The 19,188-nt window shown below is 36.6% G+C and overlaps 1 protein-coding gene across 1 annotated transcript; it reads right to left on the bottom strand.

Moving 5' to 3' along the window:
* Positions 1-1,670: 1,670 nt before the first annotated feature.
* On the bottom strand, positions 1,671-18,829 carry LOC148913862 (hemicentin-2-like). The gene is made up of 23 exons (XM_089023978.1): positions 18,677-18,829; positions 16,667-17,017; positions 16,040-16,309; positions 15,659-15,931; positions 15,088-15,339; positions 14,712-14,990; positions 14,295-14,561; positions 13,548-13,883; positions 13,370-13,411; positions 13,151-13,249; positions 12,559-12,586; positions 12,400-12,433; positions 11,990-12,323; positions 10,005-10,382; positions 8,822-9,100; positions 8,075-8,353; positions 7,297-7,578; positions 5,056-5,397; positions 4,344-4,385; positions 3,997-4,095; positions 3,769-3,796; positions 3,141-3,180; positions 1,671-2,419 (listed from the first exon to the last, which is right to left on the bottom strand). The coding sequence occupies exons 1-23, from the start codon at positions 18,753-18,755 to the stop codon at positions 2,069-2,071; spliced, it is 4,764 nt and encodes a 1,587-aa protein (XP_088880104.1). The 5' UTR covers positions 18,756-18,829; the 3' UTR covers positions 1,671-2,068.
* Positions 18,830-19,188: the final 359 nt, after the last annotated feature.

The raw sequence follows: 19,188 nt of genomic DNA, 5'->3' as shown, positions 1-19,188 counted from the left end.
TTTAATTATGCACATTCGTTTCTCGTGGTTGACCTTTTGTACTTCACTACACCGTTTGTCTGTTTTACTGGGTAACGCAAGCGCACTAGAAGACCTAAACTAGGATTGAATTTTTATAGTATTTGCCTATTAATAGCGCAGCGCACTGATTCTAAAAATAGCTTAAAGATTCGGACAAACATTGCATTCTGTTTAACCGCTACGAGAATTATACGAACCGATTTTATTATTTTTGATTAAAGTTACAATAATAACCCATGTAAACTAAGATCAACTGCGATCGGCTGTGAAAATTATCTGCTGAAAGTAAACTTGTAAGTTTGTTTGTCCGAATTTCGCCTTTGTCTTCGTTTTGATGACGTCACGGTTGCGCTGCGCTATTAAATCAAAATATTGTTATTCTTGTTTACTTATTTTGTCAGCTGTTTTCCTTTACTGCAAAATCGTTGTTTAACCCCAAATAAATTAACGTACTCTAGTAATTTAAAGGCCGTTCCATTTAAACTTTTCTTTGTTTATTTGTTGATATAACGTAACAAATAATCAAGTATCAAGAGTCAATATTCCTTATTCGAGTTGTTATTAGATTTAAAATGATACTTATGGTACTTATTTTCAATATTTCTGTACATATAAGGCCGTTGAATGCTTATTCTGACCATCTGAGGATCACGGCATGTCTGTCAACGATGTTTATGTCAGCGTAGAACAAGACGACGAAGATGACAAAGAAACCGTAACTAAGAAACCACTACCGGAAGATCCCTATGACGAAGCGACGAAGCTTTGACTTACTCAACGAGCAAAGTCACTGAGAAAGAATAGAGCCTTAAAATGTCGGTTCGTTTGTCTGAATAGATGTAAAAAATACTTGTTTTTGTGTGAAAATTAAAAAGTGATTGCAGAAATGTGGCATATGTTTGAGATGCAAACGAAGAACTCTGCAAAAGCTAGAAAATAGTAATATGAGATAAAATAAAACATGTACGCTGAGCTAAAGGAGCAGAGAAAGTAAGGATAAATGTTACGTTCAATCTTAATTATTCTTCGTTTGCACGTTACGTCATCGCGGTCATGTTGGTACCATTTAACAAAAGATTTCTCATTAGCATCCATTGTTAACGGTACCACAATGGCCGCCATGTTTTTGTCTTTTAACTGCAGCCCATCAATTGTTTATTCTATGTCATTAAAGTGCCTATCACCCTTCTGACAATATTTACAGTATTGATTCTACATGGGGTAAGATGTTGAATAGCACTAAAAATGGTATAGTTTAAGTGCAGCTTCTTGAAGTTTTAAAGGTTTTTCCATGCCATATGTTAATGCTGTGACGTTTGAGGAGTAATCATTTAATATACAAAACCTTACTGGCACAGATAACTTAAATTTAAAAAATCCGTCATTGTTTTCCCCATTGCTCTTATAGAAATGATTGCAAGTTCGTTTTCACATAGAAGCCGATATTTTGAATTACAAGGAACAACAAATAACCATAAATGACTCCATAGCTCTTCCATCATTTAAAAACAACAAGACTACAAAACATTATCGGCTGCATGTCAAATGTGCGCTTGGCTTGTCCGAATGTCAATCCCATGATGTAATGTTGTGACGTCATCTGTGGAAAACGCTATAGAGGTTTTGCACCATCACGTGTCCACGTCCATCATTCAGCTTGGACTGCCTGTCGTTAGTATTATATTGTTCCTGTCATCTAATATGGCTGCCGTCACGTGATGGTGCAAAACTTCTATTACAGCGACCATGACTATCACGAACATGAATCTTTATAGAGTCATTGAAGTGTGTACATCGATGTCATGTGCAGTGAGGTTTGACGCTGACCTTCATGAGGCTCTAAGTCTTCATCTAAACTTTGGTGCAACTTAAGACTCTGATAAAATCATCATCATTAATATTCTTTATTGAAAGACACATGTCTTATCATATAATGATACAGGGGAATTGAAAAAGGGGGCTGTCGGGGCCGGTGGAGGAAGTAAAAGTTCGATTAGGTGCTTATGTATTATAATTAATGCTTCAATACTGCAATACAGTAGTATGTCTATATAATGGACTGGTCATTCCTGTTGTTATCTAGCTGATGCATATTATTATAGGTCTTCAGGTCTTGGTAATCTGTAGGGTTTTGCCTGACACCAAGTGGCTGGTACGTAGTGTCTGGTATGTTCTTGGCAAGCTGAGCATCAGGTAGTTTAAACTGTGGACGGTGAAGGGATTCGTAAGCTGGACCTTGACCTTGATGCGATGAACCAGCTGTGTCAGAATGCGTGAGTGCTTGATAATGACTGGGTGTTTCTGTGGAGGGGCTGCTGTAGCCATCTACTCTGGATATTTCGATTGGATGATTATCACGATTAATTCTTATGGGCTCGTATTCTGCAGGTGGGGAGGTCTGTTGAAGATTTTGTGATACCGAAATGTGTGAAGCTTTGTTTTCTTCCATTTCTAGGGTGTTGTGTGAAAAAAAATCATTTTTGCGAATTCATTCAGTGAGAAGAAACAATTAAAGTCCGACCCGTTATAATTAAACTGTGGCATTTTCTCAGCAACCCAGCTTGTCTCGCATGCTTGAAAATGTAGTTACAAGTCGCCGAGGTGAGGTGTTACACTTCTACTCGATCTTAGCAACTTGCAACATTTTTGGTTCTTCGGGAATAAATGAGAAATGTGCGCATGCGCTCTTGAAAAATATGCCTTAAAGTTACGAGAAAAAGTTGTTGGAGCGATGATACAATTTGCAATACGTTGCCAGTTGCTGCAATCCGTTGCGAAAAATAGGACTGAACTCTACTTCTTGTAACGCTACGCGCAACAATACAACTTCGAGACAACCCTTTTACATTGTGCAATTCTGCAGCAACTTGCGTAACGAGACAAGGCAAACGACAATACGAGACAAGTTGCCAAGTTGCTGGAAAAATTGCAAAGTGCAACAGGGCCTTTAGCATCGATTGTTGTTGAGTGATGACCAAAGCACCAATATTTGGTTTGTTTGGAACTAATGATTTTCAATAGTACGCTTTTTAGTATTAGAATCAATTCAATGGATTCTTTTATGATTAGCATTGATGGTTGAAAGAGGTAAACTATGATGATTATCAACAAACACTCACGTCATAAACTGGATCTTCAACTGATTTGTTCCTGGTGACTCTTGAAATTAAAAAAAAATAATGAAGAAAAATGAAAGGATTAATTTTTCGTTTACACCTGACGTCATAGTCGCCATCTTGGTTGAATTTAACCAAATAATTGTCAATCAATTATTTTTGTTGCATCATCCAACATGGCCGCCGTGTCTTTTGTTATTTCACTCTTATGGGGATGATTGAAAACCAGCAATAGAACATTTTGTAATGGACAAAATTCCCTTGGGCGTATTGTTTTGCCAACTTAATGTCACTTGTCATTCCCTTGAGAACTGATAAGATTATTTGTCTGAGTTCTATTCATATTCATTTGTCATATCATGTGCAACCATTAAACAAAGAAATGATATTCTAGGGAATGACATGTGGTCTGTGATGGGAAAACATTATATTCACCATTTTCCATACTTTGTTTCACTGGCCAAACACAAAGTGCTCAAGCGAGGCGCCAAGGTACTTTCAAAGGATTATTCGAATTTGAACCTTGCAACCTCGACTGAATGCTTTGTGTTTGACCAGTGAACCGATGAATGGAAAATGGAGAATCAGAGGCATATTACTGACAGCAATGTAGTTAAATTCAACTAATCACCTTTTTGTATTGGTATTTCCGGTTTGCTCTTTTCAAGAGACATTATATGCAAAGGAAACGAAAAAAGAGTGTTAGAATTTCTGTCTAAGTTATTGTTAAATGATAAGATCTAACTGCATTTTTATGTTTAATAATTTCGTTTGATAGAGCTACTAACAAATAAACAGAGATTGCTATACTTATATAAGTAAGGATAATCATAAAAGAAGAAAAAGATCTAGAATATACCTTTTCTTTTAATGTTCCTCCAAATGTAAAGAAGCAAGAGGACGATAACAACCAAAGACACCGCTAGGAAAGATGCACAGACAGCTAATGCAGTGGAGCCTTGAGTAAAAAAGAAAAATGCTTTCCATGAATTAATAATCTATTAGCATAAAACGTATACAACGTTGTCACCCGGCAAAGAAAAAAAATTAGGGTAAAACAAAGAGGATGCAAAATAATAAGGGTGCTAGATACAAAACAAAGAAAATCTTCAACAATACGTCAAAAATTGTCAATTCTCTTTTGTCTTGAGTGTAAAGAAATCATCCCTTTTATGAATTTGTTTTAGGAAAAATAATTTTACTTACTGCATTTTTCTTGCTCGTCTGATTTATTCTTCGATTGCTCGCCTGTTAATTAATTGAAAAAAATTCTTAAATAAAAATAAAGATTTTTAAAATTTCCTTTTACTTTTTTAATTTATACATTTAAAATAATTATAGAATTTGAGGCTGAATAGTAAAAATGACGATTTGTTTACTCATTGATAATTGATAACTAGTGTTATGATATTAATAAATAAATTATATCAAATTATCACGAAGCATTACGTACTCCACTTTGTTTTTACCACTGCAACTTTTTGTTTAGTCCTCGACCCCGAATGGGCTATTGACTCATAGGCCATGAGGGCGAGAAGACTACAATAGCAGATATCGGAGTTACACCCTGTTGCCTTCAAACAATTGTTTCAAGTCGAGGCATTTGGGTCAATACAATAAATCTATATAAATTGACCCAAAAGTAACAATTATCCGAAGGCAATAGAGTTCAAATATGTAGATGCAAACAAGTTTTCAATTGGAGTTAAATTCAATGTCTTGGTTTTCAAAGCCGGCCGCACTTTTCGCTAAGAGTAGGATACAAATTATAGCCTAGTAGTAGCTTGTTCTATCTCGTATACGACTGAGCATCTTGCCCGGCCTTTCGATTTCCGAGTTCAATGTACGTGTTCTCATTACTTCAATTAATCAAATGTAAAATAAAGTAAAATCCATCCCATGTCAATACCTCACTTACCAATACCTGTAGTAGTTGCCTGGGTTGCTGTGGTAACCTGTTTTGGCAAAATATACGCTACATTACCCTTGTCATCTCCTTTTTCACTTTCTCCAAACTCGTTCGTTGCCGTGACAATAAACCAGTATGTCTGACCAGGCTCCAGATCCTTAACGTGTATAACATACGTCAAGTTGGACAAGTCACGTACGACATGTATACTTGTCCAGGGTTTTTCTATACCTTGCTTCTGGTAGATGTTATAATTTTTTATTTCAGCGCCATTTTCATCAGGTTTTGTCCAATACAATGTTATAGTAGCTTTACTTTTGATAAGACGAAGACTGGGCAAAGGTGGTGGACCTAAATGATGAAAGCACAAAATATCTGACTTTTATGTAAGGATTATATAATAAACGCGCAAGTGTTTTGTCCAATATAGAGTCCCGTGCAACAGACCCCTTGCATGTGACATGGAAGCATCTCAATCTGGGGGACTAATACAAAAGAATTCCAATCTTCTGAGAATTGGAACCTATTGTTTTCTCCCTCAGATTGAGCTGCATTTCAAAGTGCTGCAAGGGGTCTATAGATAGAAAGCCATAAGGGCGGAGCCCGAGGGGGATCCCATAGGACACTAGCGTTCATCAACTTAGAATATGATCACACCCACGAGACCGATTATCAATGAATTTGTTTGTCACTTTGATCGCTCCTCACGCGGGAAATATGAACTTTGAATAGCAGTAATGATACGACATATTTGTAAGCTTTGGAATAACAGAAATTAAAATAAGATTTACATAGTCAGTTGTCAAACATGACTGAAGAGACACAAGGGCGTAAGGTTTCTCTCAAGTTCAGTATAACTTCAGGACTGAATTGTAAGTACACTATTCAATAATGTACAAAGTCTGATACAATTTTAACATAGATATATATTTATTTCGAATTATAGTTTGACTATAGATGTAAGAGCGAAGGTGAAAGACAACCAGTTCAAGAATGAAGTAAGTGAGTATGTCCATTTGTCTTCTTATCGAATGTCATGTGGACATTGCCGGTAAGAAAGCTTAGCTTAGTAATACGTCAAAGAATGCGAATTACTGTTTGAATGCAAAAGGCAAACCGTGGTCCAGAATCAACTTAAAGAAATGCCTTCAAAAGTTTACATTTCGACCCTTACGTATAAACGAGACAATGCAATGTACGACCCTTCTCAAAAGTATCGGCCGTATCTTTTTCTCGATGGAATTTGTGGCATTTCTGCGATACACTTGAGTTAATTGTGTTAATTTATGTATTGTATGTGTGACATGCGCAGCCGACTTTGACGCCGGCCATCTTGGATATTCTTGGTTTGCAATCAATCTCAAGAGAGCACAATAACAAAAGGGATGTCCGCCATGTTGGAAGATATAACAAAAGAATTCATTGGAAAATCTTTTGTCAAACTCTTCCAACATGGCGGCTATGACGTCTATTGCAAACGAAGAATATGTGCTTTTCCAAAAATTGCTTGATTTCCTACTTAATACACTATAATTTCTTTTGCATTTCATGCTAGCTTATCATTCAAGACACTTTTAAGTATTGATCAGGGTCAATTCATTTCCTTGTATGAGTTATCTGAAAATGTGTGAAAGTATCCATACGCGTAGAATGTTTCTAAATATTGGGTCAAATATCGTAAATCTCGCTACCCTCGAAAAGTATCTGTTTGTTTCTGTTGATTCGCAAAGCACCAAAACCCAAGCAAATAAGCTTACTGGCTATCTAAACATACTTAGGAAGTAATGAATGCTAAATGCCCGAAACATGGCATGAACATGGCGCGGACACGGTAACGCCAAGGTCACGGCATGGCCAGACCGATCGCATTGCGCGCGATAAAAATCTCCAAATCAAAATTCTAGAAAACATCGCGGTCACGTCAAGGCTCGTATACGGCACTGACTTTTCACAAACTGCTCTAGTACAAAATAGCACCAATGAAACAATTGAAACCAAAAGAAATAGATGTTTTTAGTGCTATTTAGTTTTGGTGCTATTTAAAGGATATACGGTTTACACTCTATTATGAAAGCAATTTATGACGTATTACAACATCCTATAGATGTCAGTCAGTTCTACTGTTCAGTGCGTGAACTAGACGCAAGAACTGTCTAAGGGATAAGGTCGAAGTGTACGAGTTAAATAATGCCTCCAAACCCTTGTAATCTTGGTCAAGAAATTGTGTAACCTAATTGTATTTATTCTTACCTCTTTTCTTTGTGGTAAAGCTGATGATTGATGCATTTCCATAATCAACAACATTCCTTGTGTATACCCTGACTTCAAACCTTGTATTCTTAGTCAGACCAGTGAACTCGTGCTCCGTGCTTCGTGTTACATTCTTTTCTTGTGGTGGGTTTGTGTTGATTTGTACTTTGTAATCAATAACAGGACTTCCACCATCATAGCCTGGTTTGGTCCACCTTACAGTCACTGATGATGCTTGGATATCCTGGTCTAGTATCGTGACATTAGGGACACCTGGTGGGACTGAAGGGTATTTATTGTGCATTAATACGATGGGAAGGTTCACTATCTTTAATAAGCCATTTGAAGGAAATAATCACATGACTGTTTCTGGATGGCGAAAAAAATTGGACTTCCTTTATTTAGATAACTTTTGCTGGATTGCTAATGTCGTATCCAAAACCTTTTCAAAAATTTTTTTTTTCCCTTATAAGATACTTTCGATTTCGAGATACGAGGCATTTTACGGTTTGTTTGACATCCAGCAGAGTCTTTCCCAAAGGAATTTTGATCGAGGCTGAATTGATTCGTTATCAAAGTGATATCAAGCTTCAGCGGGGAAAAATCACAACAAAACTGAAGAATTAGGTGCTTTTTTTCTGTTGTCTTCCGTTGTGTTGTCCCTTCCCCTAAAATTTGGACTGGATCCACCCTTGGATATATCAATACATCGGTCGAAATAAAGGGATCTGTGCCGTACTAATATTTTAACGAATTCATTTAAATACAGCGTACTTACACAACTGAGTTACAATGATAACATGTTCAACACTGCCAGCGACGTTTGTCGTTTTACATTTATACAATCCATAGTCTGCACCATCTATCGTTGTTATTACCACTTGACTTCCTTTAGCGATAGCTGTGACACCTGTTGTTATTTGTTGATCACTGGGCTTGTACCACGTGATATCTGGTGCGGGTAATCCATCGCTGACAACACACTTGAGGGTCACCTGTCTGCCATTCCAAGAAGTACTATCACTGCTAGAAAGCTCTTTTGAAATCGTCGGCTTGTCTAAGAAAATACATAAAGAATAAATTGAGAATTAAAGATACATAATTTTAAAAGCGAAAAATTTTTCTTGTCTGACAAACTATCAATCCTTGTGGAATTTAATATAGAACTGACGTGAAGAATATTCGTTAATGCGACCGTTAATGGACAGAGTTTACCAAATTAAGACAAATTAATGCATTGCTGTGCATTGGAGTACGAATTACAGAATCATCTTATAGATGTGCTCAGTCCTGTTCCTGTTAACGACATTTTTGGTTAGCTCTTTACGTGAACACTTCAATAGAGCAACGATATCCGTCATTCTTGAATGCTTTTTTACAAGAAGGATGTGTCTATTTCATAAAAGTAAGATAAAATATATATAAAGTGAGGAAAATTCAGTTTCAGGAGTTTTGCAACTTTTGCCCTTTTGCAAATTCTAGACATTATAATATCATCTTTTTTCTCATTATTCCATATACTCACAGTAGACTGTTACACTTGTCCTTGAAGTGGTTGCATCTTCGTTTGGATTGTTCTTGGCCTGGCACTCATATACCCCAGCATGGTATCGGTTAATGTTGTCTATCTGCAGTACAGCACTTCCTGATCCTTGGCTCATGGTAACAATACTACCATCTGTGACATTCACCCACGTGATGTTCGGTGTTGGTGGACCAATAGCTGTGCAGTTTATCTTTAGATTATCTCCCTCGATAATCTGGTATGTGTTGCTTGGGCGACTTGGTAAGAATGCAGGTCGTACTGAAACGTAGAAGATGAAGTGTTAAATTCATAAAAGAAGTATGTTCCTTTTTATATTTCGTTCTTGTTTGTTCTACAAGAAAGTACAGGTATCTCAGATACGCTGGACATACAGTGCATGGGAACAAGGCTGATGCTTTTTATACTTGCTTCTAACCTATTTTTTTTAAATATAAATATATATTTTTAACCTGATTTATTTTTAACAATGTCTGAACATTAATTCACAAGAAATGTTTTTTTGCATAGCAAATTATAGTCACGTGAGCCGTCATTGTCTTGCAATGAACTTTAATTTGAAACGGTATGATGAACAAAATCAAGCTGACTCGTAAAGGCATAATAATAAAAGAAGATCACGTGACCTTCTGCTAGTAAGTTTCCCACTTTATTATATCTGTAGCAAATGTGATGAGTTAGAGTCATACGAGACCCTTTGAGGGCGATATAAGGCCTATTGAAAATGCGTCTTGAAAATACTATAATTTATTGGTTGCCGCGTGAATAAAATATCCGGCCTTAACCCTGCATATTTCCAAATAAACATTAGAAAAAAAGAGCGATAAGCATACCTCACGTGACTATCAATATTGTATAGCATGTCAGGCTAAATATATATATTAGATTGGTCTTCATTTACCCGTGAAATAAAGTGTACAAATTAGAGTGTGATAGTCACTAAAATAAAATAGAAAACAGTGGAAGTAAAGTGTGATAAAGAGCGTTTCACGGGTTAATGAAACCACTCTATAAACCATCCTTGTTGAACAGTATTGTGAGACACTATTATGATTTTTCTAGATAGCAATTTTGTATATAGTTAACGCATTAACATAACGCACCTGAGGAACTAAATGTTTTGCTAAATATATGCAAGAGGTTTAAAGACTGAAAAAATATATACCTGTAACTACAAGTTCTGCTTGGCGTTTTTTCGGTCCGCCTGAAACAAGGTTCAGCACACATTGATATATCCCGTTATCAGCAGTAGTCACACTAGTAATGACCAGAGTAGCATTGGACTCTCTGCTTACTCGATCAGGGTTCAGTAATCTTGATGGACATGTTCCTCGGCTGATGACAAAACTCCAGCTTTTGTACAAGTCATCATGACCGATTTTCCTATCAGTATTTCCATGATCTATGAAGTACCATATTGGTGATTCACTTTTAAACTCGTTCAATCTGTTGTCCACATGGTAGTCCCACACAAACCTGGCTGTTCCTCCACTAGATACGTACAACACACTGGGAGGGAACTGAGTGAAGCGAGCTGTTGTGTCTACAAAACAGCAACTTTTATTTAATATTGTTACTTGATTATTTAAATGAACTTAAATATGCCCATTAGATTGGAATCATTCAAAAGAAATTCGTTTTTATTTAGGCAAAATAAAGCTGATTATATTGTCTCCATATAATATGCCTTCCGGGCTGAACTTGACATCACTAGTCAACGTTCGACGATTAAGAGTGTGGACATTGCAGCGTGACTGCCTTGAACTTTTTGAACGACAATGTTTTCAATTCTGTATCAGAAATCGTTAGGGTTTCCATTGCTAAACTGGATTTATCTTTACTAATCATCAAAACTTTGGTTGACTAATTTCAAATATTGATCACTGAAATTTCACTAAGAATCAATGAATAATGTATAAAAACAACATGAATAAGTAAATCACAATTTAGTAATAGACTTACCTACGTGAGGAAGTAAATACAATCCCACGATGAAACCAAGAATGTAATAAGAAATGATAGGCACTTGACCAACACTCATCATGAGGAAGAATTTGACATTCAGAAAACTGACACTTTAAAAATATGGTGGACTGTTTTATTTGAAATCAGAACAGACGGTGATCAGTATCAGCAAGTCTTGCTGCTTCAAAGCAAAATTTAATTATTCACATGAACACGTTTGTCGTGGTTGACCTTTTGTACTTCACTACAGCGTTTGTCTGTTTTACTGGGTAACGCAAGGGCACTAGAAGAACTAAACTTTGATTGGATTGTTATAGTATTTGCAGATTAATTAAATCAAAATATTGTTATACTTGTTTACTTATTTTGTTCGTTGTGTTCCTTTAATGCAAAATTGTTGTTTAACTCTAAAATAAACGTATTCTAGTAATTTAACGGCCATTACATACTTGACTCTGTAAGTACCAACAAAAACGGGTTCATTATAAAATGGCTGATAAATATTGGCTTATGGAAACTGTTGCGACGTATAATATTTTGCCACGGGCTTCCTGTGGAAGTGCTGTTTGGTAGGGCCCGGGGGGAAGTCGAAGTGAGGAGTAGAGAGAGTACTGGAGTTGACTGTTATTAATGGCAGGAGATCGAGACTGAAGTTATGTTTTGAGTTTGGTAGAAGTTAGATTTACATTTTTATGCCTATAATGTTTCATCCACAGCGAATCGTGTATTCGTGTAAACTAGCAAAATGACCCTCGAACTACGTTTGAATAAAACTTTGAAAAAACACACGCATATCGACATCGACCGATTCCAGAGGTAGAACCTTCGAAAAAGCCTACAGAAACCTTACATTTATGTATTGTTGATGATTGTCTTTGTATTAAGCCTTTCTTTGTTTATTTGTTGATATGACGTGGCAAATGCTTACGTTTCAAGAACATATATCCTTATTTATGTTGTATTTTAAGACGTAATTTGATTTACAATTATTTTTAATATTTCTGCTCATGTTTGTAGACTCACTGCTATTAGCCTGCAGTGATTGATAGGTTAAGCAAAGGGTATGTTTACTGGTTCCAGATGATTCAAGGCTAGCACTCTTCACTTCCCTTTATAAATTCTTTCATTTCACCTTAACCTGAATATTCATTAACTCATATTATTGTCATATGGCCGACTCCCTGCTATTAGTCTGCAGTGATTGATAGGTAGAGTGTTGGTTTCTCATATTTAGGGGTTCATATGGCTGTTGCTCGTTATTATCATCAAGCCGCACATTGGGTTCCACGGATCTTGTTCGAAGTGGCTCGTACACTGGTCTTTGGACACCTTGTTCAGAGGTATTTGGGAGATTGAGTCCCTCATAATGTTTGGGATGATTAGGAGGAATTTCTTCTTGAGGACTTGCAATCTCATTTAGCTGTTGTATCGTTTCATATTCTGGTCCTGTATTACTAGGCGGCTGTGGAAGTGATGTTGTAACAGCGGATACCACTTTCTTATCCATCTCAAGTTCGTTCTTAAAGAAAGAAGAAGTCTCTAAATCAATGACAATATGAATAAATATATAGTGTTAAGGAAATGGTTTCACTTACAGAGTAGATTTCCTCATCCGCTGCTTTTTTGGTTCTGAAAATAAACAAAAAATAAAGAGGAACGATATATCATTTTGTATAAACTTAGACAATAATATATATGAGCATAAACATGTTTATAATTTTCTTATCCATGATGTTTTATTTATTATGTTTTACCTTTGGTTATGTTGCTTTTGTTTTCTACCTGAATGACAATAAATGTAATGTTAATGAAGAAAGCATAATTATATAGCATGTGCATGTTACGTCATAGCCGCCATCTTGGTTGGCGATAACAAAGCATTTCTCATTAGCTTCTCTTGTTAGATCAACCAACAAGATAGCGACTGTTTCATTGTTATTCATAGCTCAAGGGACTTTACATCATATGGTTGCACGCACTATATATAGCAAGTGAGAAGACTGAGAAGAGAAGCCCAGAACGGATACTTTCATTTTTTTCCGTTTAGAATTAAGCTGTTTATTTTGATATTATGTTGTTAAAAAGATAAAGTGAAATTCGCTGAAGTTTATTGCATTAGTATGTGACAGATAACAACTTTGCAACATTAATCAAGTTGCATTGTGCTTGGATCCGGACGGTTCTTGGTAAGTGTTTTGAATAATACAACACTGACAAACCAAACCCATTCCCCCATTCCCAGGAAATGGGAGAAGAACATTATTTGGCCATTTCTCATAGAAAAAAGATATCCTAAAGTACCTATAGTTAACTACTATTGCAAAGACCAGTTTGACGCACACTTACAAGGTAATCTGTCTTTTTTTCTCGACCACAGAAATTGCAGTAAATTCAAACCAAGAGAGAGAATGAGAATTGCAATAATGACACCAAGAACAGTGGTGACTGGTAAGAAAAAAGTCAAAATTTCAATAATAAACAACAAATGACTAAATAAGTTATATAACTGTGAGTTGAGTTATTCTTGTTGAATTGCATCGTATTGTTATCATTCTTAGGACTTACTGTACTTCGAACCTCCCATCGTACAGCTGTTGACTGATTTACCTAATAAGTAAAACAGTTTAAAAATAATTCAAAAAATTCTTTATGAGATCGTCGAAATGCAAATTTCTTTAACCCGACCATACCTCGCCCAGAAAGAAATATACTGTACTATAAAATACTAAGGCCATGTACATACCACTGGCATATGCAGTCTTATCTGCTGTAGTATTTACAGTCTTAACATTACGTTCATCCATTATACTTTCTCCATATTTGTTCCACGCAGTAACTGTAAACTTGTATGTCTTTCCATATTTAATTGTCGTTCCCACGATGTATTCCAATAAAAGAGAATCTTTGACATTCTCTATCTTATTCCAGTCAGATTGTTCGTTTTCTTCTTTCATGTAGATAGTGTAACGTGATATCGTTGCTCCATTGTCATCAGGTTTTGTCCACGTTAAAAGAACTTTTCTTTTAGATTCGGCTTCTATGAGTAGGGAAGTCAACAGTTCTGGAATGCCTGGTCTGCCTTAATTAAGAGCGACGTAAGGTAATCAGCAGTTATTTATTAAAATCATTTGCTAGTAAAATTACGGTTACCTCAAAATTGACATATAAACAGTCAATCTAGCTATGAGCGAATGGAAATCTAGTATGGCGTAGCTGTAGTGCAGTTGCTGTAGTGCAGTTTCTGAAGTGCAGTTGCTGTAATGCAGTTGCTGTAATGCAGTTGCGGTAATGAAGTTGTCCCCAGTGCATTTAACTTCCATGCCATATCAATCCAGGTCTCCCTCGGTACGAACCCAGCACTCGGTATCACAAGTGAGTAGACTATGTTAAGCCTCTTCCCTAATTTAAATGTTTTTTCCCTACACATATCAAGCAAAGCTTCACTCCATACATGGTATGATCAATTCCATATTTGATAGGTTTTACTTACCTGTTTTCTTGGTAGTGATTATCTTGGTCGATGACACTCCATAACCAATATCGTTCTTAGCATATACTGTAACCCTATACTGACTGTCCTTCTTCAAGCCTGTTAGTACGGTATATGTGTCAATTGTCCTTACAAAGATGTGGGAATCAGATTCCAGTAAGTAACCAGTGACAGCTCTTCCACCATCATCAGCAGGTTTGGTCCATCTCACATTTACGGATGATGCTTCAATCTCGGTTATCGTTATTGTAACAGGACCTGGAATAACTGGATGAGCAAACACTTCTTCAGTAACAGCTTAATGCCGTATAGGAAAATATAATTACTATCCTGAAGTTATTATGGTCGAGCCCTAAGTTGGATAATTTGCTGTTAATGGTATAATAGCTTTTCATGCATGACCTAATCTATACTTACACAGCTGGGTAACATTGATGACGTGTTCATCACTTCCCAGGATGTTTGTTGCCCGACACTTGTACTGTCCATAGTCCCCTTGGTCAGCAGTTGTCAATACTGTTACCTCGCTAACCCCGGGTACAATGTTGACACCTGTAGTGATCTGCTGATTTGTTGGTTTGTACCATGATATTCTTGGTGCAGGTAAAGCAGTTGCTAAGCATCTCAGACGAATGCTGTTGCCATTCCATGACGTTGAACTTAAAGAAGACTTTGATAAATCTATCGCCGGTTTGTCTGCATTTGATTAGAATCAAAGAAAGATATAAGTTTAAGTGATTTATACAGATCTTATTTAGTTCAACAGAAAAGCCTACATAGTATTTGTACCTACACTGCACAGTAACTTGTATTCTGGCCACTGCTTCTCTTCCTATCCCGTTACTAGCTATACACGTGTATGTCCCTGCATGTGATCTGCTGACTGACGGAATGTTGTAGACATTCCCATTGTGGACAGATGCTGTTGGTGTCTTCCATTTGATTGTTGGTGGTGGGTTTCCATCTGCATCACATTTTATACTCAGGGAGTCAGTCTCATCCACGGTTTGGTTAAGTAACTTTTCCAACATGATCGAAGGCTGGTCTGTCATGAATGAAGCATATGTTACAATCATAACCCGATTAGCAAGGGGATCACCGACAAGACAATGGACGTCATTTGTGAAAAGTACGCAGTAATAGGTGAGTGGAGGTAAGTGGAAAACATTGATAGAACAATACTTTAAGAGTGATTACCGTCTTTTCGATGAAATCAACATATTTCGCATTAACTCCTCGTCCTCTAAGGGGAGTCGATTAATACATACGAAAAATGAACTTAAAATAATTCAAATGTATCGAGAGATGATATATACACTGAGGAATTCCAATGAACTGAAATCCCGCAGCATAGGTATACTTACATTTTACTATGGCAGTTGCAGTTGCACTGTCATTGTGTTCCCTGCTGTCATAAGTGCTCTTTGCTGTACATATGTACTTGCCAGCATCTGTTTTGATAGCATCAGGTATTCTAAGTGTTCCCCCAGCTACTGTGTGACCATCTTTGATGACACCGTCAGCCTTTGTCCATGATATGGAAGGTGGTGGATAACCATCTGCTGTACAGCTGAGTACGATCTCATCACCTTGTACAACTGTGATACTTGGAGGAATGGTACTGCTTTGAGGAGGATCTACAATTACGTTTTTTTATGTAAATTTTTGATGAGCGCATAACAATAAAACAATAACAACAATAAACAAACCAAGAGCACTGAAATAACTGCATTGTTCATACTTACAATATACAGACACAACAGTCTGTGCAGTGATTAGATTCTCATTAGGGTTGTTGCTGGCCTGACACTCATACGTCCCATTCTGATCTCTTCTAATGTTTGGTATCCTCAGTGTAGCATTTCCTGTGCCTGTACTTTTGGTCACGTGACCTATTATCTGTACCCATTTGACGTTGGGTGTTGGTGGACCAACAGCAGTGCAAGGCACACTCAAATCTTGACCCTCTGCTATATTCTTTGCCAGTGGTGGCTGTGGCTGGAACTTGGGGGTTACTTTTGAACACAATGTTATAGAAGACATGATGTTAGTGTAAGCAAGTTGAATAGACAATAGTCTGCACTAACAGGTGACCTAAGCTCACTTAAGACAGCCAGTTCTTCAAAATGAACATCAAAATAAAAAAAGAGACCCTCTTGATATGTAAAAAGGCAGATCTATTTTGTCTTATAAACTTGAACTTTTAAGAACGAAATTAATTGATGATTATGATAAAAGAGAACTTAAGTAATCCCATCCTTTTTATTAAATCTTCCATCCTTCCCCTTGTAATGCTGCCCAACCACTCTCCTTTCAATCCGGCCTTAAGAATAATATAATTGCATATAAAAATTTGAGCAGAGGGTGCTTACCTGCCACAGTCAGACTCATTTCATACCTCTTATTAACACTTCCTTCTAGAATTAGCACAGCATATTCCTTGGTATCACTGATACTAAGGTTTGTTATTTTGAACCAAGCACGACCAGCAGGCAAGTCTCCCACGTAATAAACTCTTCCTTTATAACTCGATGCAGCTGGGGTATCCAAGGCAGCGCTATAGACAGCAACGTTGGCCCATTTATTGACGTATATGAACTGTGGATTTATTCCCAGGTTATCTGCCGGATCCACCAATCCCCATCTCACTTCATCAATACTTCCACTTGTTCTGTTCCACATGAAGACGACATCTTGACCAACATTTCGTATGATGCCATGTGCTATATTAAAAACCAAGTACGTTAATGATGGCTTGGTTGGGGGAAAAAGGTTCCAAGGATAATACAAGATGGCTCAAAGCTCGGTGGGAATCAGACTAAATATTTATGTTTGACTAAATTAATGCTGAGTGTGATGCATATTACTCCAGTTTCAAGTTCTCTGTTGCTCAGGGTTAGCCTTGATTTTGTGCAAAATATACATTTCTTCCACGGAAGGTCCGTGGAATTTTAAAGTGCTTGATGTATTGTTGAAGTTGTGCATTCTTTACTTTACCTTATTGGTATTGATGGTTTTACGGCGGCCATGTTGGAGGAACTTAACAAAAGAATTGTCAATGAATTCTTTTGTTATATACTGCAACATGGCCGCTGTGTCTTTTATTATTTGATTCCCTTGGGAATGGTTGAAAACTATCAATTTGTGAATATTTAGACATATTTAGGCAAATGAGTCTGTAATCAAGGAACACAGCACTGAGTAATTTGGAAGTCAAAAATGGTCTTTTACGCAATATGTGCACACTCTGTTGAATCAGTCAGATGTATAAATGTATAAATAAAGTAGATCCTTATCTCCCGTCCGAGGTAAAACCAATACCGCAAATACAGAGGTAAGGCAAATGCTCATTATTGGCGTTTAGAAAACTTTTAAGTTACATTTTTTAATGGGTGGTTTTCAAGGTGTCTCGAACCAAATCCATCGCGAACTTTGCGACCTTTTGAATTCGCCTTTATTCTCTCTATTCCATGTTGATTGTTATGGCTTTTTTACTTATAGCAAGTTTGACTCGAATTATGATGATGTAGCAAACGTTTGAGTGCGCTCGTTAATTTATCCGCTAAATTTATCCATATCAAACTTTCCACATAGAAAAGTTGTCGTTCCGCTCGAGCTGTTTCTTTTACCATATATGGAATGTACTTACCATATTAGGAAATTGGAATATAATTTTCTTTACTAAATAGGCGAATTTCTTGCTCAAAACTGCTCAAATTTACAGTAAATCGAGTGAAAACATCACTAACTAGTCAGCCATCTTGGTTTTGGCCGAAAAAAGACTGGAAATTGTGTAGGGGAGGGGAGCGTGGTTTGTCACCACAGGAAGCCCGCGAATGACAACGATTGTTTGATATGTACTTTCATCCTGTCCATATGGAAGTCTACTGATGATCATTGTGGTCTATCAAACATATTTTTGTCATCATTACTTATACCGTGTTGGTCAAGTGGTACCGATGTTAGACCACAAAGCACCAGCTAACTAACCGACTTAACATAGCACTATATATAAGTCAACTAAATGGTTCTAATGTACACGATGACCGCAACTATGTAAGTTGACTCAAAAATTGAACTTTTGGTTCCATGAGATTCCAACAAACAAATATCCTTGTTATGCAGACTCAAACTACAAGTTAAATTGAACGTGAATATAACATACCCTTTGTTAAACAGTCACACTTCAGATTTGCACGTAAATTCATTATAAAGTAATAGATGCTAAAACAATTTTTCAAATATTTTCAAGCTTTTATAAAGCTGACTAAAGGCTAAAGGTAGCAGAATTGCAATGTTTAAATTGAGTATTAGTTCTAAGGTATGTTGTGATGTAAAGGAAATCCATCGGATTGATTAAAAGAATAAACACATTGACTAACCTTCAGGAGAAAGTAAAATCAATACCCTGAAAACACAGGAAATAAGAATGTACACGATTGGGAATTGTAAAGCTTCCATCTTGTAAACTCGTTATAAGATCTCTGGAAAACGAAGAAATGCCCTGTAAAAAAGCGAGCGAGAGAGAAGTTCTATATTCTGATCATTACTTGGCTATAGTTGACCTTTTATGCTTGATCACTTTATGTAGATTATATTTGGTAACGCAAACATGAGAGTTAACACAGGTAGCCCAAAATATATTTTTTATCGAAGATTTTCCTCAGCTTTTCCTTTCGTTCTTGACTTTGATTTTATTGGTTTTCTTTCTTATTTGGTTCTTTTTCCCTGTTTTTTGTCTTAGATTTTTCCTCCTTCCCTTTCCTTTTCTTCTTCTTTTCTTTGTTTCATTCTTTTTTTTCTTAGATAAAAACTGGGTAAACTTGAAAAGTGAAATCTTCCTTTACAGCAATAGTTATTTCACTTCTTTATCGATAAAGGAGCACTAATGCTG

This window comes from Actinia tenebrosa, unplaced genomic scaffold (assembly GCF_029948245.1).
Source record: "Actinia tenebrosa isolate PJP-AT-01 unplaced genomic scaffold, QUT_ActTen_1.0 PGA_scaffold0__85_contigs__length_37466705, whole genome shotgun sequence".
In the NCBI taxonomy this organism is placed as follows: domain Eukaryota; kingdom Metazoa; phylum Cnidaria; class Anthozoa; order Actiniaria; family Actiniidae; genus Actinia; species Actinia tenebrosa.
This window is presented reverse-complemented; position numbering and strand designations above follow the sequence as displayed.